Source organism: Durio zibethinus, chromosome 11 (assembly GCF_047325235.1).
Source record: "Durio zibethinus cultivar Kanyao isolate XHJ-2024 chromosome 11, ASM4732523v1, whole genome shotgun sequence".
Lineage (NCBI taxonomy): Eukaryota > Viridiplantae > Streptophyta > Magnoliopsida > Malvales > Malvaceae > Durio > Durio zibethinus.
The window spans coordinates 27,463,454-27,482,018 of record NC_143172.1 but is presented as its reverse complement, the minus strand read 5'-3'; the positions used below and the strand labels follow the sequence as shown (position 1 = coordinate 27,482,018).

Here is an 18,565-nt window from a genome sequence, read left to right as displayed (position 1 = left end):
TTATCTTGTAGGCACCTAGGTTTCTGGACTTCTTTCTATGAAATATGAATTCTGGCTGGGTTAGTTTTTGCTCGAACCCAGCATGATATATAAACCCTAAGCATCAAATCAGCCAGCCTAATCCGATCATGTAATAAACATAGAGTCTAGCAAACCTCGCAAACTAACAGGAAGCAATCAAATGATCTCAAGTCTCAACAGAAATTTTGTATATTTTGTCTGCTGCTAAAATATAAGCTAACCTTTTTTTATTACATGTTAAAAGATAACGCCGTCCTTTTTAAATGTTGTTAATATTGTATTGTTATCAAGTAATAACTTTTCCGTGCTACAAATATGTAATTCTCTGACTTAAATATTGTTCCTTTTTTATATTGAAACATTTCGATTATTAAAAAATAATAAACATATATAATAAAATTTTAACAATAATTTATATTAAATTTACGTATTGTTCACCAACCCAATTATTGATAACGAGAAGGAACAATGATTTTATATTAAATTTACGTATTGTTCACAAACCAATTATTGATAACGAGAAAGGAAAATTTTCTACTAAGGACAAACATATATGTTAATCAATTACTTTATTAGTATTTTTTAAAATGGGACTTCGTTACCCTTTTTTAAATTATTAATTTTTTGTTTTACCGTGCATTATTATGTATTAAAACAAACAAAAGAGTAAAAAAAAAAAAACAAAACAAAGGAATTTTGTAAAACAAAAACATCACATGTGAAAATAAAGAAATCGTCGAATGAGAAAAAGCCATGTTAGCAGAAGGTCGTAGTTGATGGTTGATGGGACCCACTTTCAATGATAATACTCCCCCGCTTTAATCAAATCCTATCTGCAAGTCTTCTCCAATTCCGGAATGGAGTAGAACGATTTACTACCATTCAAAGTTCTGAATCACTGTTGTTTCCCCCAAACCGTAATTTCCCCATCCATGGCCAGAGGAATCCCCAACTACGACGGTGATGACAGCTCTTATGACGGCGCTGGTGGAGGAGGCGGCGGCAATGGAAGCCAATGCATAACGCAACGTTCTCCTTCTGCCTCCTATTCATTTCCACACTTTGACTCTTTCTTCGATTCATCATTGAATCGTGGTACCATCGGAGACGTATTTTTCGGCACCGACGATATAAAGGACACTAGAGAGTTAACGTACAAGGGAGATGTGCTGGAGAGTTTCCTTACAGAAACGGCCATGAAATCTCTGAGGCGGCAATCAAAGAAAGGATCGATCTCGAATTTCGGGTGTGTGGAGTTCTTAAAACTTTTATTCAGTTGCTGCAGATGTATAATATAGGATGATTATTGATTAATTTCTAGTTAGTAGTAGATTTAATATTCTATTTTTCATGATAACTTGAAATTTATTTCCAATAATTTGTAAAAAACAACATTTCTGATCAGAGGTACAATCAGTCTAATTTAGTTAATATCGCGAAAAATTCGAGTTTGACTTAGAAATTAATTGTTCGATCGAATATGATTAAATTTTAATTTTTAAATTTTTATGTAATTTAAGATGAAAATCAAATTATTTAAATTAATTTAATTAAATTTGTTTAATAAGATGACTTTGATTCTTATATTTAATTTCACATTCGATTATATATACGAAATTAAATTCAATCGGATATAAAAAGAAAATAATAAATTTTTAATTAAATTAATATAAATATATTAAATTTAAAAATTTTAATTAAATTTGTTAATTATTCAAATGAAATATTAAGATATTTAAATTTAATTTATTCAATAAACCAAATTGAACTAAAATTCAATTTAATAATTGATAAAATTAGATTTGAAATTTATCCTAACGAAACTCAGTAAGTTCGAGCATTGATGCCCTATTTCTGATAAGATGCGGAGCTTCGTTCTCTTCATTGTAGATAAAAAAGGAAAAAGGAATCAGCTTTGTGGGTTGTTTCATTCAAAACAAAACAAATTCTGATATTTGTTTTCACAATTCACGATTTTTGGGTTTTTCTTATTGAGGTGCGTGAGGGCTGAGGACGCATTTTAAACTTGAAAAGGGTATTAGAGCAGCACGAGAGTTCGTTCTACAAACTTGGTCTATTTTTTGTTTTTATTTCATTATTATCTAATTTTGGCTACTACATTTTTCTTGTGAGCTGGCATTTGATTTTATTATAGCCATTTCCTTTATCATAATTTTTTAAGTTTAAACCGAAATATACGCACCAATCATCATTGAACTAAATGTTTAAATGCTTTAAATTTAACACAGTCCACATAAATATATTGATACGTCATTAACACAATTCATGCTTACCAAAAATAAAATAAAAAGGTCAATCAACTTGCCTTCCAAACAATTGGCAGCATGGCATTTCAAAGCTACCCTTTTCATTAACCTAATGATTTCAAATGAAACCAAAAACCAAAAAAAAAAAAAAAATATATATATATATATATATATATATTAAAAAGGGATTAAACCAAAATTTATATTTTTACCGTGATTATTTTATTTACTAGAGTTGATATTTTATTGGTTAGTCTTTTATGGTTTTATTATAAATATGTTATTTTGTTTAGGATTTGAGAATCTTTTATTCTTTAGTTATCAAGATTTTTAAGATATTGTTTAACATGTATGTCTTAACTTCATTTTTTTATTTTAATTTTAATCTATTTTAAAAAATTATTATAAATTGAAACCATAATTCCTAGTTTTATAAAAAATAAAATAAAATAAAATAAAATACAGTACTTATTTGCCAAAAGGTTCTGCTATAGGGCCTAGTCCGGTAAATTGCATTGGGCTTGGGCTTCACCTTTAGATGTCGCGTGAAATTTAACGGTTCTTGATCTATGAAGTCATCAAAGTTACAGTACACAAGTATACACCAAATACTGCCACCATCGTCATCTTTTAATAATATCTTCCCAAACTAAAACCCCTCCATTCTGGTTTCATTTCACAGTTCGCTAATGGCGCTCAAAACCCTTTCCTCATTTCTCTCCCCTCTATCTCTTCCAAGCCACCACAATCTCCCTAACTTCAACTATACATCCCTCAATATTTACAGAAAACCCACTCCCGTTTCTTGCAAATCCACTCAGTCACAGGCCCAAACCCAAATGCCACTCTCGGAACCTCAATTGCTTTCTTCTGAGCCCGAAGGAACCGGTGCGGCTGCTCCGACCCGGGGAGACCGATTCCTCGAAAGGCAACAAGTTGACGAGGCTGCTAAGCTTGTGATAAATGAGATAAAGAAAAGTAAGAAGAAGACGAAGAAGGTTTTGAAGGTTAATACGGCGGTGGCGAGTTGTTATGGTTGTGGAGCTCCATTGCAGACATTGGAGATGGATGCTCCAGGTTATGTGGATACTGATACTTATGAATTGGTATTGAACTTCAACTTTGACAAATTAAAATTATTATTATTATTTTTTTTGGTGAATGATCAAATGCTCTTTGTTTTAGTTTAATAGTGTTAGCAAATTTTGAGGAAGCAACAAGTTGGAAAACTGATTGAACTTTTTTTTTGCTGGATGGAGCTTGGTTGATTAAGTTAAAGTTTGTGGTCAAATTAGATAGCTAATTTGATACTGGGTAATGATTGCAGAAGAAGAAACACCACCAGCTAAGAACGATTCTTTGTGGGAGATGTAGGCTTTTATCTCATGGGCATATGATAACTGCTGTTGGTGGGAATGGAGGTTATCATGGGGGAAAGCAGTTTGTTTCGGCTGATGAGCTTCGTGAAAAGCTCTCTCACTTGCGCCATGAGAAGGCTTTGATTGTTAAATTGGTGAGCGGTTATCATTTACTTGTGGATTTTGGTGATATAAATCCTATGGTGTTAATCAAAGTATGATAAATGCATGAAAAATACCATTTTGTTATTAGTTGTGAGGAAGTAGCATGTGTAAGGTAGGTACCTCCCATTTATCAAAGTTTAAAAGTTAGGTGCCTAAAAGTGAAAATTTTGCCTATTATGTATTGAAAAACACTGTCAAACTAGTATGCACTCCAAAATACCTTTTGTTTTTTAATGAGAGTTTTTAATTTGATTATGTCGTAGTTAGTTTTGTTTAGAATTGTCTTTCCTAGTCCACTCATTTGACATGATCAAAAAGTAGCAGAGTGAAATGCTTACGATGATAATGATATGTCAAGAAGTTCAACTTAGTATTCTAGACTATCTTGACATATCATTATCATCCTAGTCCAAGCCTGTCTTTCTTTCACAAGGATTCAATTATGTTCTGAACTTATTGATAATTTCAGTGTCCCACAAAGGGATCAGGATGTTTTTCTGACTCCTTTTGGCCAATTACTTCTAGGTTGATATTGTGGACTTCAATGGCAGCTTTTTATCACGTGTGCGTGATCTTACTGGTGCAAATCCTATAATACTAGTTGTGACCAAGGTAATAATCTGCACTTAGGATGTTGTAAGATTTATAATAATATGACATATGCTATTGCAATAAAGCTGTAGGCTGTTGTAAGATTTATAATATTTTGACATATGCTATCGCCATAAAGCTGATTGTAATGTTTTTGCTTTTGTCTCTCAGATTGATCTCCTTCCAAAAGGGACTAATTTTAATTGTGTGGGCGATTGGGTTGTGGAGGCCACTACAAGGAAGAAGCTCAAGTAAGATGTGATTTCACTGGAAAATGTTATAGAAAATATAATTGATAATGTTGGATCCACTTAAGTTAAGGCTTAATTGAGATTTCACTCGTTTCAATATTTGATTCCTATAATCTTACTTGAAAGCTTGGGTTAGCATGTTTCTGATACAATGAGCTCTGCTTTGTAGTGTCTTGAGTGTGCACCTTACTAGCTCAAAGTCTTTAGTAGGGATTGCTGGAGTTGCATCAGAAATCCAAAAGGAGAAGAAGGTTAGCTACTTGTCCATACATTTCTCATCAATAAGATTTGCGACTGTTTGCTGATATGTTGTGCTTCAAATTAAATGCGTAAGAAAATGTGTTCAAATTTGGATCCTTGTGAACCAAATATGAAATAAATGTTAATGTGTACCTGTGATTAAGTCCTGAAGTTTTTTTATCAGCATTTGGTTTATAAAGTGGTTCCTCTGCATGAGTGTCATTAGTGGAAGCAATAGGCCTACAGAACTTCATTAGCTTCTACTCAGTAAATGTTCTGAGGACTTTTATCTGAACTTTTAACCATAGAAATACGCTTACCCTTTTTATTATCCGGTTTACTTTATATTTCCTTAGCTTAACTTCTTTACTTTGACTCCTTTGATGCAGGGGCGGGATGTATACATTCTGGTTAGTAAGTCCTGAACTGGAAGCTTATTGTAGATGTCCAGAGTGGGGTCCAAAAAATTTCTTTAGTTCGCTAAAATTACCTTGTCAAAAATCCTTCTTCCTTTATATCATCTCATCCCATGTTTTCTTCTCATTGCTTGTTTCTTTATTGCATTGATCATAATTGCAAAATGGATCCCTAACCACTCTTAGCTGTCATGCATGTACTCTGCTGCAAGTACACGTGTCCAGGGCAAAATGAAATAATATCTTTGATTTGCTTTTCATTTGTCTGGTCTAAGGTCCTTTATTTGTTTCAATCAAAGAGTTAGTTGTCGTTTGCTTTGATTTGGTCAAATTTTAAATTGTATTCGTTTTAAGTGGGTATTTATTTTCATTTGATCTTTCTTACAGGGATCAGCAAATGTGGGAAAATCTGCATTCATAAGTTCTTTACTAAGTAAGTCCATATAATTTATCTTGAGTTGTCAATGTGAATTTGTACCAGTCCCTTTTTTCCTCAATCTTATGTGATAATTTAAGTGCTTTATCAAGTTTTCATATACAATAATGGAGTACTAAAATGTCATACCATTTGGTCCATGAAACACCAGAAATGATGGCACAAAGGGATCCTGCAGCTGCAGCAGCGCAAAAGTACAAACCAATACAATCGGCTGTTCCTGGAACTACCTTGGGTCCAATTCAGATTAATGCTTTCCTTGGAGGAGGGGTATGCATAATTAGTTCATTGCCTGGATTTTATCCTATCTTCTTGGCACCATGTTTGCATTTTTTTTCACGAATTTATTCAGGCTGTTAGTTATTCACTTGATTAGTTCTAAACCAGATAAAATTAGTTTTTGCAGTACTTTCCAATTAGTTTTTATAATACCAACCAATCTTTCACGGTAATATCTTCATGCAGAAATTGTATGATACACCAGGGGTTCATCTTCACCATAGGCAAGCTGCAGTAGTTCACTCAGAAGATTTACCTGTGCTTGCTCCTCAAAGTCGGCTCATAGGTCAATCATTCCCTGTATGTTTCATTTGAAAACTCCTTGAAGCTTAAGCTGTTAAATTCAATATATGCTTTCTTCTTACTATGTTCCCCAAGGATTGCAGAGTGCCTCCAAAAATGGGATGGCAGGGAAATTCAACGCGAATGGCTTAAATGGATTCTCAATATTTTGGGGTGGTCTTGTCAGAATTGATATCTTGAAGGTCCCGATCATTTAGTTTCATGCGTATTCAGTTGTGAGATTCATTGTGATTGATCTGCATTTTATTCTAAATCTAAAAAATGTTAATTCTTGATGCTTTTAGGTTCTCCCAGAGACATGTTTGACATTTTATGGGCCAAAGAAGTTGCAGATTCATGCTGTACCCACTGACGAAGCAGATGAATTTTACAAGGTAATCAAGACAAGGCTTACCAATCATGAGTTATGCCTACTGCTTCCCTGTGGTACACTTTCCACTTAAACCAAATATGCTACTGTTACAAGATAGTTTGTGGTAATCATTTTTTTTTCCTTAGATAACTGCATTAAGTGTTTGAACACTAATTGGAGTTGCAAATTCTCTCGTAAGCTGTAACATGAAAATGGCCATCTTGAACTTGAAGGCTAATTAGTTTTATCTGAGGCATCAATCCAATAAAGTTTCATCTGAACAACTTTTTATGAGGCATCTGTTACTGTTATAAGTGGATGATTTACCCAATTGCTGCAGAAAGAACTTGGAGTTCTGTTGACACCACCAACTGGAAAAGACAGAGCAGATGAATGGAGAGGACTGGAGACAGTGCAGCGATTGCAATTAAACTTCGAGGACGCAGAAAGGTGCAATTCTAGTTTATATTTCATGGTTATAGTGCTTTTGGCATATCGAATTGAGATGCTGTTAAAAACTTTTTGTGTTTTTGTTATGCCTACAAGGAATTATTGTTGATTTTCACCTCTTTCAGAATCCTTGTTTTAATTTACTTTTGGAAAATAAATGCTACCGCTGTTTATTTGAAATGTCTCAAATTTCTTGCTTGGACAGACCTGCTAGTGATGTGGCTATTTCAGGCCTGGGTTGGATCACCATTGAAGCGAGACGCAAGTCTCTTGGAATTTCTGATAATTTGGTAGAAACCATCAAAGAATTGCATTTGGCCGTACATGTACCCAGGCCAGTTGAGATTTTTGTTCGGCCTTCAATACCCGTCGGCAAGGCTGGAGCAGAATGGTACCAATATCGTGAGTTAACAGAGAAGGAAGAAGAAATAAGACCGAAGTGGTACTTTTGAGGGCATATTGTTTCTTGATACCGTGTTCCATTTTTTTGCATGGTTGTAAAGTTAAGAAAGGTACACGCTGTACACCCATAGTGAAGAAAAACTGAGAATTTGGACAGTTGAAGTGTAGAAGTGACAGGTGGTGAGCTTGTTCCAGAAATTTTGTTTGTAGAAGATGCGACAGAAGGTTGGAGACTGGCAGTAAATTTGGGGTTAATATGAGTAAGTAGAACATTTTTCTTTGCAAAAACTGTTCTACTCTTTAACTCTGTTTTCTCTGATATAGGCAAACAAGCATTTCTCCTTAAGTTCTGCACATCTTTTTAAAGTTTAAGCTATTCTCTTGCAAAACCATCAACATTTCAACCAAGCATATTAGAAGTAAGATTTAAGATTTTGTGGAAATGCTAAATTTTATGATTTTACAAGTTGTAACAATGCTTTTGCCTTTTAGGTTTTCATAATTATCTTAACAAAAAAAATTGAATGTTTTACTTATTTTAATTGCCTAAAAAAAAACCATTTTGTAAAACAATTTGGCTCATCTAACACATATTATGTACGATATTAATAATATCTATTTAATTTATTCATACAACTATTTTTAAAAGATGATATTTAGTAAGTTAGAAATTCAAATATTAACTTTGCAACTCAATTGTCTATTTGGACTTTCTTGTACAAAAAAAATTATATAAATGAATGAAAATTTTCAAAAAATAAGGAAAGTAGAGTGTAATTTATCAATGATTGAATGGGTTGTATTATAATAACAAGTAAATTGTAAAGAGGGAAACGAACGGACTAAGCGAGGAGTTCGTTGGCCATACATGGTGAAGGGGGATGGGTTCAGCCTCTTTACATGACCCATGGCCCCAGTGTGTCACTTGGTTAGCATTACTCGGAACCAAAACCTAATAATAACTAGGCAGACTCAGCGTTTAGGGCTTCTAGCTGGGCCATTGTTTGAGGTCGAAGTATTGACTAAGCGGCCCATGATCTCCCCCTAGTCCGCAATTTTTCCTTCGAAAACACTTCGCACATCCATTCCCGCTCTTGGGATTTTTTTTTCTCTTCACCGCCAAACAGTAGCGTATCTCAAACGCTCAAATTTTCAGAATTTCAAAAAAACCTCAAAACCTCTGAAATTCTTACATTTCTCCCTCCACGGTTTCGATCTCCGACACCGTTCCTGTTCTCCGAGATGGCGGTTCCAAACTCAGAAAACCTTCGTTTTAACTCACTTACTCGCTTTTCCCTCTAAATTGATAGCTTTCGATCTCCTGCTCAACGACTCAAGAACTCCGAAAAGCAAATTCTATTTGGCAACCAAGGTAAAGCTAATTGCACTCTTTACAGTTGTTTTCGCCATAATTTAATGTGATTTCTCTCCATTCCTAGGATTTTCTCTGATTCCGTAAGGTTCGTTCTGTCACATTCTAGGGTTTTCCATCTTTGAGTTGTGCTGTTAAGACGCAATGTACATCAAGGAAATATGTTTGGAAGGGTTCAAATCCTACGCTACCAGAACGGTCGTCCCTGGTTTCGATCCCTTCTTCAATGCCATAACGGGTTTAAACGGGTCGGGCAAATCGAACATTTTGGACTCGATTTGCTTTGTTTTAGGAATCACCAATTTGCAGCAAGTTCGCGCTGCCAATCTTCAAGAGCTCGTTTACAAGCAAGGCCAAGCCGGAATTACCAAGGCCACCGTGTCCATTATCTTCGATAACTCGGATAGATCCCGGAGTCCACTCGGTTATGAGGATCACTCATAGATTACTGTAACTCGACAAGTGGGTGATAAGTAATTGTCTTTTTGGTTTCCTTTATCTCAGTTATGATTCTCTTTCAATTTGAATTATTCTTTCAAAGTGTAACATTTCTTTAGTTTTAATTTGTATGCTTTCTTGGAACTATATCTTTCTAAATTGAAAATGTATATGAAACCTCTGCAGATTGTGGTTGGTGGAAGGAACAAATATTTGATTAATGGAAAACTCGCGCAGCCGAGTCAAGTACAGAACCTTTTCCATTCGGTTCAACTTAATGTTAATAATCCACATTTTCTCATAATGCAAGGTCGGATCACCAAGGTTTTAAATATGAAACCTCCCGAGATTTTATCTATGCTTGAAGAGGCTGCTGGGACAAGAATGTACGAAACAAAGAAACAGTTTGCATTGAAAACGCTCGAGAAGAAACAGAGTAAGGTAGATGAGATAAATAAGCTCCTTCATCAGGAAATACTGCCTGCTTTGGAGAAGTTAAGAAAAGAACGAACCCAATATATGCAATGGGCTAATGGGAATGCTGAGCTGGATAGACTTAAAAGGTTTTGTGTTGCTTATGAGTATGTTCAAGCAGAGAGGATTAGGGATAGTGCGGTTGGTGAAGTGGAAAGAGTAAAGGCAAAGATTACCGAAATTGATAATGATGCTGAAAGGACGAGGGTGGAAATTCAGGATATGGAGGCAAATGTATTGAAGTTGACTGCTGAAAAGGAAGCTACTATGGGTGGGGAAGTTAAAACCTTGTCAGATGAAGTAGATTCACTATCTAAAAATCTTGTGCAGGAAGCGTCTGTGCTGAATAGTAAAGAGGATACTCTCAAGGGTGAGAAAGAGAATGCAGAAAAGGTTATTGATTTATGGCCCCAAGCTTTGCCGTTTCTTTAGAATCAGCTCAAGCATTTTATTTATGTAACATAGAGAAAATCTGTTTATCTTCTGTTCAATTTGTTTCATCTTTATCCTCCTCTGCTTTCTAGTGTTTTGCTCTCCCTATTTTCAGTTTTCATGTAAAAGATTTGGATTTCACATTTGATGTTCCAGATCATTCACAATATTGAAGATTTGAGGCAGTCTATAGAAGATAAGGCCATTGCAGTGCAAAAATCTGAAGAAGGAGCAGCTGACCTGAAGAAGAGAGTTGAGGATCTTTCTAAGAGTTTGGAAGAACATGAAAGGGAACACCAGGTAAAGATCTGCATGTGCAATTTTTGTTAATCATAAACATTTTATTTCTTGCATTCATTTGTAAACCAAGTGTTTTGAGGAAGTTTCTGTGATTAACATGGCAGGCTGTCCTAGCTGGCAAGAGCAGTGACAATGAAGAGAAATGCCTAGAGGATCAACTAGGTGATGCCAAAGTTGCTGTTGGAGCTGCTGAAACAGAATTGAAACAGCTGAAAACAAAAATTAGCCATTGCGAAAAGGAGCTGGGAGAAAAAACACGTCAATTAATGTCAAAGCGTGTAGAGGCTGTTGATGTGGAGAATGAGCTTAATTCTAGGACAAAAGGTGTGGAAAAAGTTAAAATTGAGTTGGAATCCCTTCCATGCAAAGAAGGCCAGATGGAAGCATTGCAAAAGGTTCCAGTGCTCTCCCTCCTATGTTTCTTGTCCAGTGTGGACTGTATGGATTTTCTTTTGGCTAAATCATTTTTAACTGAAAAACTTTTCTAGGACCGTGCATCTGAGTTGGAGCTTATCCAGAAGTTGAAAGATGGAGTACGGGATCTTTTAGCACAGATAGCAAATGTTCAGTTCACTTATTGTGATCCTGTGAAAAATTTTGATCGGTCAAAGGTGAAAGGAGTGGTTGCAAAACTAATAAAAGTGAAGGATAGCTCAACAATGACAGCCTTAGAGGTTGGCAATGTGTAAATGATATTATTTGTAGCCTTCCATCAAATTATATGGTAACCCTTTAATCAATTTGTAGGTTACTGCAGGTGGAAAGTTATTTAATGTGGTTGTCGACAGTGAAAATACTGGAAAACAACTGCTTCAGAATGGTGATCTACGAAGAAGAGTAACAATTATACCTTTAAACAAAATTCAACCTAATACTGTTCCCCCTAGGGTTCAGCAGGCTGCTATTAGATTGGTTAGTTGTTGCTTTTGCCTTCATTTATTTTTTAAAATCTATTATTATTATTATTGTTGTTGTTGTTATTGTTGTTGAATCTCTGTCCCTTTCTGTGCTTGATTTCATCATTATATTTGTAGGTTGGCAAGGAGAATGCAAAGCTGGCACTTTCTTTGGTTGGTTATGATAAGGAATTGGAGGTATGCTTTCATGAAGCTATTTTATTATCTCAAACCTCGCTGCATGATGCCTATTGACAATTTCGGGTGTATGCCTTTTTTCTCTTTGTTTGTGGTGCTTACTGCTTAAAGTAATAGAAATTAGATGAATTGAGCTATATACATTTAACCTTATTAGGCAGTCGAAAGCAAATATTGGTAATTTTTATTTATTTTTTTGATGGTGTCTGTTTCTAAAAGTTTGGAATGATATTGCAGAGTGCTATGGAATATGTATTTGGTGCTACTTTTGTTTGTAAAACTACTGATGCTGCAAAGGAGGTATGTTCATCTGAATCTATTCAGCTGTGTTCTTTGAACAATGTGAAACACTTCACTATTCTCTTCTTTTGTTCTTGTTTTGGCCACAGCTCATGTAAAAAATTTGCCTTTATCCCATGTCACCTCCAAACTGCATGTACTGTATATTCATTTGTTGTTTCTAATCGTTCAACTCAACAAATGTTTTGTAGGTTGCTTTTAATCGGGAAATTTGCACTCATAGTGTCACCCTTGAAGGTGATATATTTCAACCTAGTGGTCTTTTGACTGGTGGAAGCCGCAGGTAAATCACTAGGCCATTAGCATTACACGGCTGTTGGTTCTCATAGAATGTATATGTTTTATCCTTTCTTCCCTCTTCTTCTTGGAACTTGAGGTTTTATTTTGTTTTTGGAGAGGAGCAATTAAATTTGACAAAGTGATTATTTTTCTCCTTATAACTTCTATCTTTCTCAACCAAATTGTTTCCAAGTTGTTTTTTAGAGATGTTTGAAAATTGATAACTTTATCACCAGGGGTGGTGGTGATGTGCTAAGGCAGCTTCATGACTTGGCAGAGGCTGAATCAAAACTTGCAGAACATCAGAAGAGGTTATCTGAAATTGAAGTGAAGGTAATTCTCTAGCAGCCTCTTCTCTTTCCCGAATATGAATGTAAGGGCTAAATGAGAAAATTTTGCCATTTGAATGAAATATATATATTGTTTATTGGGTACATTAATGGTGCTTTTATGTGTCTGTCAGTTCCATTTATGAGTTATCTAAATTGTTCTTGATGTATGGATATAGTAACTTCTTTCTTAGTTAAATCTGATTTTAATTTTAATAAGAAAATAATTCATTTTTCATTTTGCATTATTTTGTGAATAGCCAGTTGATGAATAATTCAATTATTTGATTGAATCTAAGATAAAAATAGTTGGTTTACATTCTGTAAGATATAAATGTATATGTGATACATGCTAGATATTTACTAGTTATACATGAACTAAAATTATCTAATCCAATCCTCCAAACAGGAAATCTGTTTTATAAACTCTTTTTGTCATCCTATCAAATGGCTTTTTTGTGATATCTTCATATAACAACTTTTGTAGATAAAGAATTGTATGAAACAATATTTCACTTCAGCATATATGACTTCTATGCAAATTTTGACAGTAATTGTTCTTTAGCAAACAGCTTATATTTTAAACATCATTAATTGACCCTTGTTAAAGAATATTTCTCCATTTAATGCTCCCTAGTGATGTGTACAAAATAGCTTGTTAAAAAGACTTTGTATCAGAATTTGAATGGAAAGTGATATTTGCTAATATGAAATAACCATTCTACAATCTTTTCTTCGTCTTATATCACCTTCTTTATCCTTTTCTTTTTGGTTTCCTGGAAACAAAGAAAATTCCTACTTTGTACTCTTTCTTTTATGGATCATCTGAATCACGAAGTCAGTGTCAAAATTTGAATTTCACATTTTCATGGATTTTTATGCAGTTTTGTTGAGTTAATGCCTTATTAATTTTAAACTGAGTAGCTTTTGTCTTTGTTTTAATCCATTCTTGGAAATATTGTTGCAATGTCATTAACTGCACAGGTAGTAAGTTTTGAATTTCCCAGTGCATATGCAATATTTTGGTAGCTTTATTATCTTATTGGATCTTTGGTTGAGTAATTGATGCAAAGGGTACAATACTTGAATTATTCCTATTTTTCAAAAACATATTTTTCTATTACTATCTGTTTTCTACTTGATCCCATATATTTGCTACTTAAGTGCCTGTTCCTATCTTGGAGGCTTTTAGGTGAATGCAATAAATCAACTTTCCACTGTATTCAATTTTTTATTATCTTCATTTTTCTGTTCTTGTAGATTGCAGACCTTCTGCCTCTTCAGAAAAAGTTCATGGACCTTAAATCACAGTTAGAACTTAAAATGCATGACCTTTCCTTATTTCAGAACAGGGCAGAGAAAAATGAACATCATAAGGTTTTTTATTTATTTTGTATTCAACCAATCAGTTTAACTCATTTAAGTCATCATGCTGCCTCTGGGCACTGGAAATTTTTTGTTTAATTTCTCATTTTTCGTATTTTTGGATGCAACTAGCTTGCAGAAATGGTAAAGAGCATTGAGCAAGAACTTGAACAAGCAAAATCAGCTGTTAAAGAAAAGCAGATTTTGTGTGAAAAGCATGTTAGTACAGTTTTGGAACTTGAGAAATCAATTAGGGATCATGATAATAATAGAGAGGGCAGACTTAAAGACTTGGAGAGAAAGATTAAGGCTACAAAAGCTCAAATGCAGTCAACTTCAAAGGATCTCAAGGTAAATTCTGATATTTTTTTTGGTTGTGCCTGTAACAATTTTGAAGAAACAAAGAGTTATGTTATTTGAACTTATTATGCAACGTTGCTATGTTTTAGCTTCATATGTGAGATAGAAAGAGGTTATGGTGAATTTGTGTTTGTCCATATTTTTGGATTTTTTTGATGTGGTTGCAGTTATTGACACTACCAATCTTTCTTTTCTCAATTTCCAACAACCACTTATTTCTAGTACCTAAAATCCCCTTTTCTTTGGCGGTGGGGGGGGGGGTGGGTGGGTGTGTGGGTGTGTGGTTGTGTGGATTTTGAAGGTCCAAAGTTCCCCTAAGTGACCTTTTTGTGATTGATAAATGTCATTCCTCTCTAATGCTTCAAGTTTTTGGTTTACTTTTCTTTACAGATGTAGAATAAGTTTATCTTGGAACTTGCTATTGCATATTTTTAGGGGCATGAAAATGAAAGAGAGAGATTTGTTATGGAACGGGAAGCAGTCATACAAGAACAATCATCTTTAGAAAGTCAATTGGCTTCTTTGAGAATGCAAATTAACAATCTCAGTTTGGAAGTACAAGAACAAGTGGCCAAGGTATAGGCAGATCTCCTGTCTTGTTTAACTCTGTTATAAAATTCATTTCCTCGTACTGTTTGCAGGTTGATTCCCTAAAAAAAAATCGTGACCAATTGCAATCTGAGTTAAATTCTATTCGGATAAAGATGAAGGAGTGTGATTCCCAAATTAGCAGCATTCTTAAGGAGCAGCAAAACCTTCAGCATAAACTTAGTGACTTAAAGCTTGAGAGGAAAAAGTTGGAAAATGAGGTAATTTTATTCATTTAGCTTTGTAGGTGTCCTATAACTTCAGGCAGTGAAATACAACTTTTAATTTTGTCTTTTAGGTAAAGCAAATGGAAAGAGAGCAGAAAGATTGCTCCACAAAAGTAGACAAACTGATCGAGAAGCATGCCTGGATTGCTACTGAATGGCAACTTTTTGGCAGAGGTGGGACAGATTATGATTTTGTATCCCGTGATCCTCATAAAGCAAGGGAAGAACTTGAAAAGCTTCAAGCTGAACAATCAAGGTATGCAGAGTTAAACAAATTCTGTTGGCAAAATTTTCACATCCATATACTCAAGAACAATCATCTTCTACTATTATGAGAGGTGATTGCTTACTTGATTTGATTGGGTTTTATTTTTTGGGCTCCCCCTCTCATGAAGCCTTGAAAAAAGAGTGAACAAGAAAGTGATGGCTATGTTCGAGAAAGCAGAAGATGAGCATAATGATTTGATGTCAAAGAAAAACACAGTGGAGGTTGGCTACTCAATCTGTCTTAACCTCTTTTTTTTTTTGCATTTGAATCTTCCTTATCCTATAATTTCTCTGGCTAGAATGACAAATCTAAAATTAAGAAGACAATTGAAGAGCTAGATGAGAAGAAGAAAGAAACACTAAAGGTCACTTGGGTCAAAGTTAACAAGTAAGCATCACTTTCTGATATGTTTGGTTTTTCTGCATTTTATTTTGTGTTTGAATCTCATTTTTTAGATGTTATGTTCCAATTCTGATGAGTCTTTTGGTTTTGAGGTTTCAAAAAGTTGATTTTGCTTTGTCCTTTGTAATACACTTTACTTCAGTGACTTTGGGTCCATCTTTTCTACCCTATTGCCGGGAACCATGGCTAAGCTAGAACCACCAGAAGGCTGCAGCTTCTTAGATGGTCTTGAGGTCCGTGTGGCATTTGGTGGTGTTTGGAAACAGTCTTTGTCTGAACTGAGTGGAGGTCAAAGGTCTCTGCTTGCACTTTCTCTAATCTTGGCTCTGCTGTTGTTTAAGCCTGCTCCACTTTATATACTTGATGAGGTATGCTTGGTTTTTTCTTCCCACTTTTCCTTACTGCACATGCAACCATTTGCATGCTTCCCAGACCAATAGTTTTCCTTGTTTGATTTTCTTTTCTGGCTAGAAAAGTTCTTTGTTTGATGAAAGTGGATCCATTGATGTACTTCAATTTGATTGCTTCTAACATAGTTTAGAAGTTATACTTTTTCTGCTCCTTATAATTGATTTTGCTGAGATTTCTAAGTGGCATTTTCATAATTAACCCTGTGCAAGCCCATAGAAGGTTCTTGTTTATTATGCTATAGGATAGTTACAAATAGTGTAGTAACAGCATGAAACAAGAAAAAGGCAATAGCGGTCTAATATTGAGAGATAGCTTAGACAAGCTAGACTTGAAAGTAATTTCTGAATATTTTATTTTGATCATAGTTTTCTTTTGAATATTTTTTTGGCCATAGTTTTCTTTTGATACTGTACTTCTTGTTTGACCTTTTTATATTGTACATTTATTGTTTTGAGTAAATTTTTTTTTCAAAATGACAGTCAAAGTGCATAACTTCGTTATGAATTGGTTGTAACAGGTTGATGCAGCTCTAGATCTAAGCCACACTCAGAATATAGGGAGGATGATTAAAGCTCACTTTCCACACTCTCAGGTTTGATGATTCTTTGTTATTCTCCCTCCCCTTCCTGGAAATTCTAGTTTCTGGAATTATAGGTTGCACCAAAAGAATGTCAATATTTTCAAGGAACCATCACAGGCATGTTTCAGATAACAAAGGCCGTAAGTATTCAATTTTAAAACCTCAATGGAAGCACAATGTTATAGTTATCTAGCCATGCATAACACATCATGTCACCTCATTTGTTGCCTTCATATTTATCTGCAGTTGGCTCTGTTGGTATTGAACTCTGAAAAGTTAAATTAACACTTTGTATATTTATCATTTCAAAGTATGTTTTATTGATAACTAAGCTTCTCTGAGGAAGGCAATCATTTTTTAAGGTGTTGGCTGATAGTTACTCTGTTTTCCTGATGCTGCTGTTGCCTTGACTGCAGAGACCTCCATAATAAATCTAGGAACCAACAGTCATTAGTTTTTTATTTGTTTATGAAACTATATCAGTAGGGGTGTCTGATGAAAGATGCTTAGAGGTTTTTATTTGGGACCACTGGATACATAAATGTGATGAGTTATACATAATGGCAATACAGCTCGGCAGTGCGTGTTACGCTGGGTATATATTTTGTGCCTACTTTGCATTAAGTTTAATAGAGATGTTAAAAAATATATACTAATCTTACATCAATTTTCATCTATTCTGGCCTAATTTGCTATTGATCTCATCTTGAATTTTGTATTTGCATCTTGCAGTTTATCGTTGTTTCATTGAAAGAGGGCATGTTTAATAATGCTAATGTTCTTTTCCGGACAAAATTCGTGGATGGTGTTTCGACTGTCCAGAGGACTGTTGCATCTAAGCCTAGCAGGTGATTGCCAGAAATGTCCACCCACAAATAGAAAAACAAGTGAAACCACTTTCCAGATGGTTGTGGTGAGCACATTGCAGTTAACTCTTCACTGAATTCCAACAACTGAAGCCAACAATAAAAATTTTAAGAACCGAGAACCCTTTCTCATAGTGTTTGCAGGTTCATACCCTGTTTGTGTAAATTATCGAGTTTGTGTGCTCGAGATGGTCTAGAAATTCTTGCCCATCATAGTTTCTTATATTTAAGATGCAGTTCTTCGTAGTATCTGTAATTACCTAGTGCTTTGTAGACCAGATGCTTCTAGTCTGATTTGAAAGCTTGTATGTTGTGGATTTAAAACCTCGTGTACGTCCCATAAGTGCAAAGGGTGGCTTGCATCAAATCTATTCGATTCCCAGCCGGCCCTTAATATTAAGAACTTGGGTGTAAGCATATCATCAAGTATTAATTGTTTCTGGTTCAAATTGCTTCACTTAATTATTTGCCAATGAACTTATCCCTGATATCCACGAAAAAGAAAAAGGAGGGAGTTAATTCATTGTGGTCATTCTTACCGTAGATTTAACTCACTTGTTGAAATGGAATGGTAGTTTATCAAGTTGAAAAATTAAAGCAGTTCTTTTGTCAGAGAAAACACTGTTTAAGGAGTGCTTATTAGTTGTCGGTAATTTCTGGAAGCATAGGCTGTCTTTGGTGTGTTATCTATTATGACGCAAGTGGCATTTTAAGTTCATATTCTTCACTAAAGTTTTAGGGTTTTGTTTGGATTGGTTTGGTTTTTCTTCGGATTGAGTAAAGCCGCTTTTTTGGAAGTTAAGGAATGTAATAATTGGCTTTGAAGAAGTCAACCCATTCTCCTCTTCATTTTTGATCCATTCATTGCTCGGCCTTTCTTCAGCTGGGCTGGATTTTCAACATCTATGCTCTTCACTTTACCTGGGCACTAGATTTTTTAAAAAAGAAA

At 34.8% G+C, this 18,565-nt stretch overlaps 2 protein-coding genes across 8 annotated transcripts; both read left to right on the top strand.

The window, feature by feature from the left end:
* Positions 1-2,918: 2,918 nt before the first annotated feature.
* On the top strand, positions 2,919-7,873 carry NOA1 (P-loop containing nucleoside triphosphate hydrolases superfamily protein). Of its 3 annotated transcripts, none has more exons than XR_016346630.1 (13): positions 2,919-3,394; positions 3,616-3,801; positions 4,337-4,423; positions 4,574-4,653; positions 4,823-4,904; positions 5,283-5,303; positions 5,697-5,742; positions 5,897-6,015; positions 6,211-6,324; positions 6,411-6,509; positions 6,612-6,753; positions 7,020-7,129; positions 7,335-7,473. XR_016346630.1 is itself a non-coding variant. In XM_022882885.2 (13 exons), exons 1-13 carry the CDS (start codon positions 2,978-2,980, stop codon positions 7,579-7,581), a joined length of 1,698 nt encoding a protein of 565 aa, XP_022738620.2. In that variant the 5' UTR covers positions 2,929-2,977; the 3' UTR covers positions 7,582-7,873. The 3 variants fall into 3 exon arrangements, 2 of the variants coding, with proteins under 2 accessions (XP_022738621.2, XP_022738620.2); XM_022882885.2 differs by having other exon boundaries at positions 2,929-3,394; positions 6,612-6,701; positions 7,335-7,873; XM_022882886.2 differs by lacking the exon at positions 5,283-5,303 and having other exon boundaries at positions 2,928-3,394; positions 6,612-6,701; positions 7,335-7,873.
* A 759-nt stretch (positions 7,874-8,632) lies between these two features.
* Positions 8,633-18,065, top strand: LOC111289416 (structural maintenance of chromosomes protein 2-1-like). 5 transcript variants are annotated; one of them, XR_002690185.2, is made up of 21 exons: positions 8,633-8,903; positions 9,013-9,365; positions 9,528-10,208; positions 10,404-10,547; positions 10,652-10,942; positions 11,036-11,221; positions 11,295-11,459; positions 11,582-11,641; positions 11,879-11,941; positions 12,133-12,224; positions 12,457-12,553; positions 13,810-13,926; positions 14,047-14,265; positions 14,710-14,850; positions 14,916-15,083; positions 15,161-15,345; positions 15,485-15,578; positions 15,656-15,744; positions 15,902-16,127; positions 16,688-16,890; positions 17,483-18,065. XR_002690185.2 is itself a non-coding variant. In XM_022880445.2 (21 exons), exons 3-21 carry the CDS (start codon positions 9,645-9,647, stop codon positions 17,600-17,602), a joined length of 3,033 nt encoding a protein of 1,010 aa, XP_022736180.2. In that variant the 5' UTR covers positions 8,633-8,903; positions 9,013-9,365; positions 9,528-9,644; the 3' UTR covers positions 17,603-18,065. The 5 variants fall into 5 exon arrangements, 4 of the variants coding, with proteins under 4 accessions (XP_022736180.2, XP_022736179.2, XP_089624785.1 ...); XM_022880445.2 differs by having other exon boundaries at positions 14,979-15,083; positions 16,688-16,762; XM_022880444.2 differs by having other exon boundaries at positions 16,688-16,762.
* Positions 18,066-18,565: the final 500 nt, after the last annotated feature.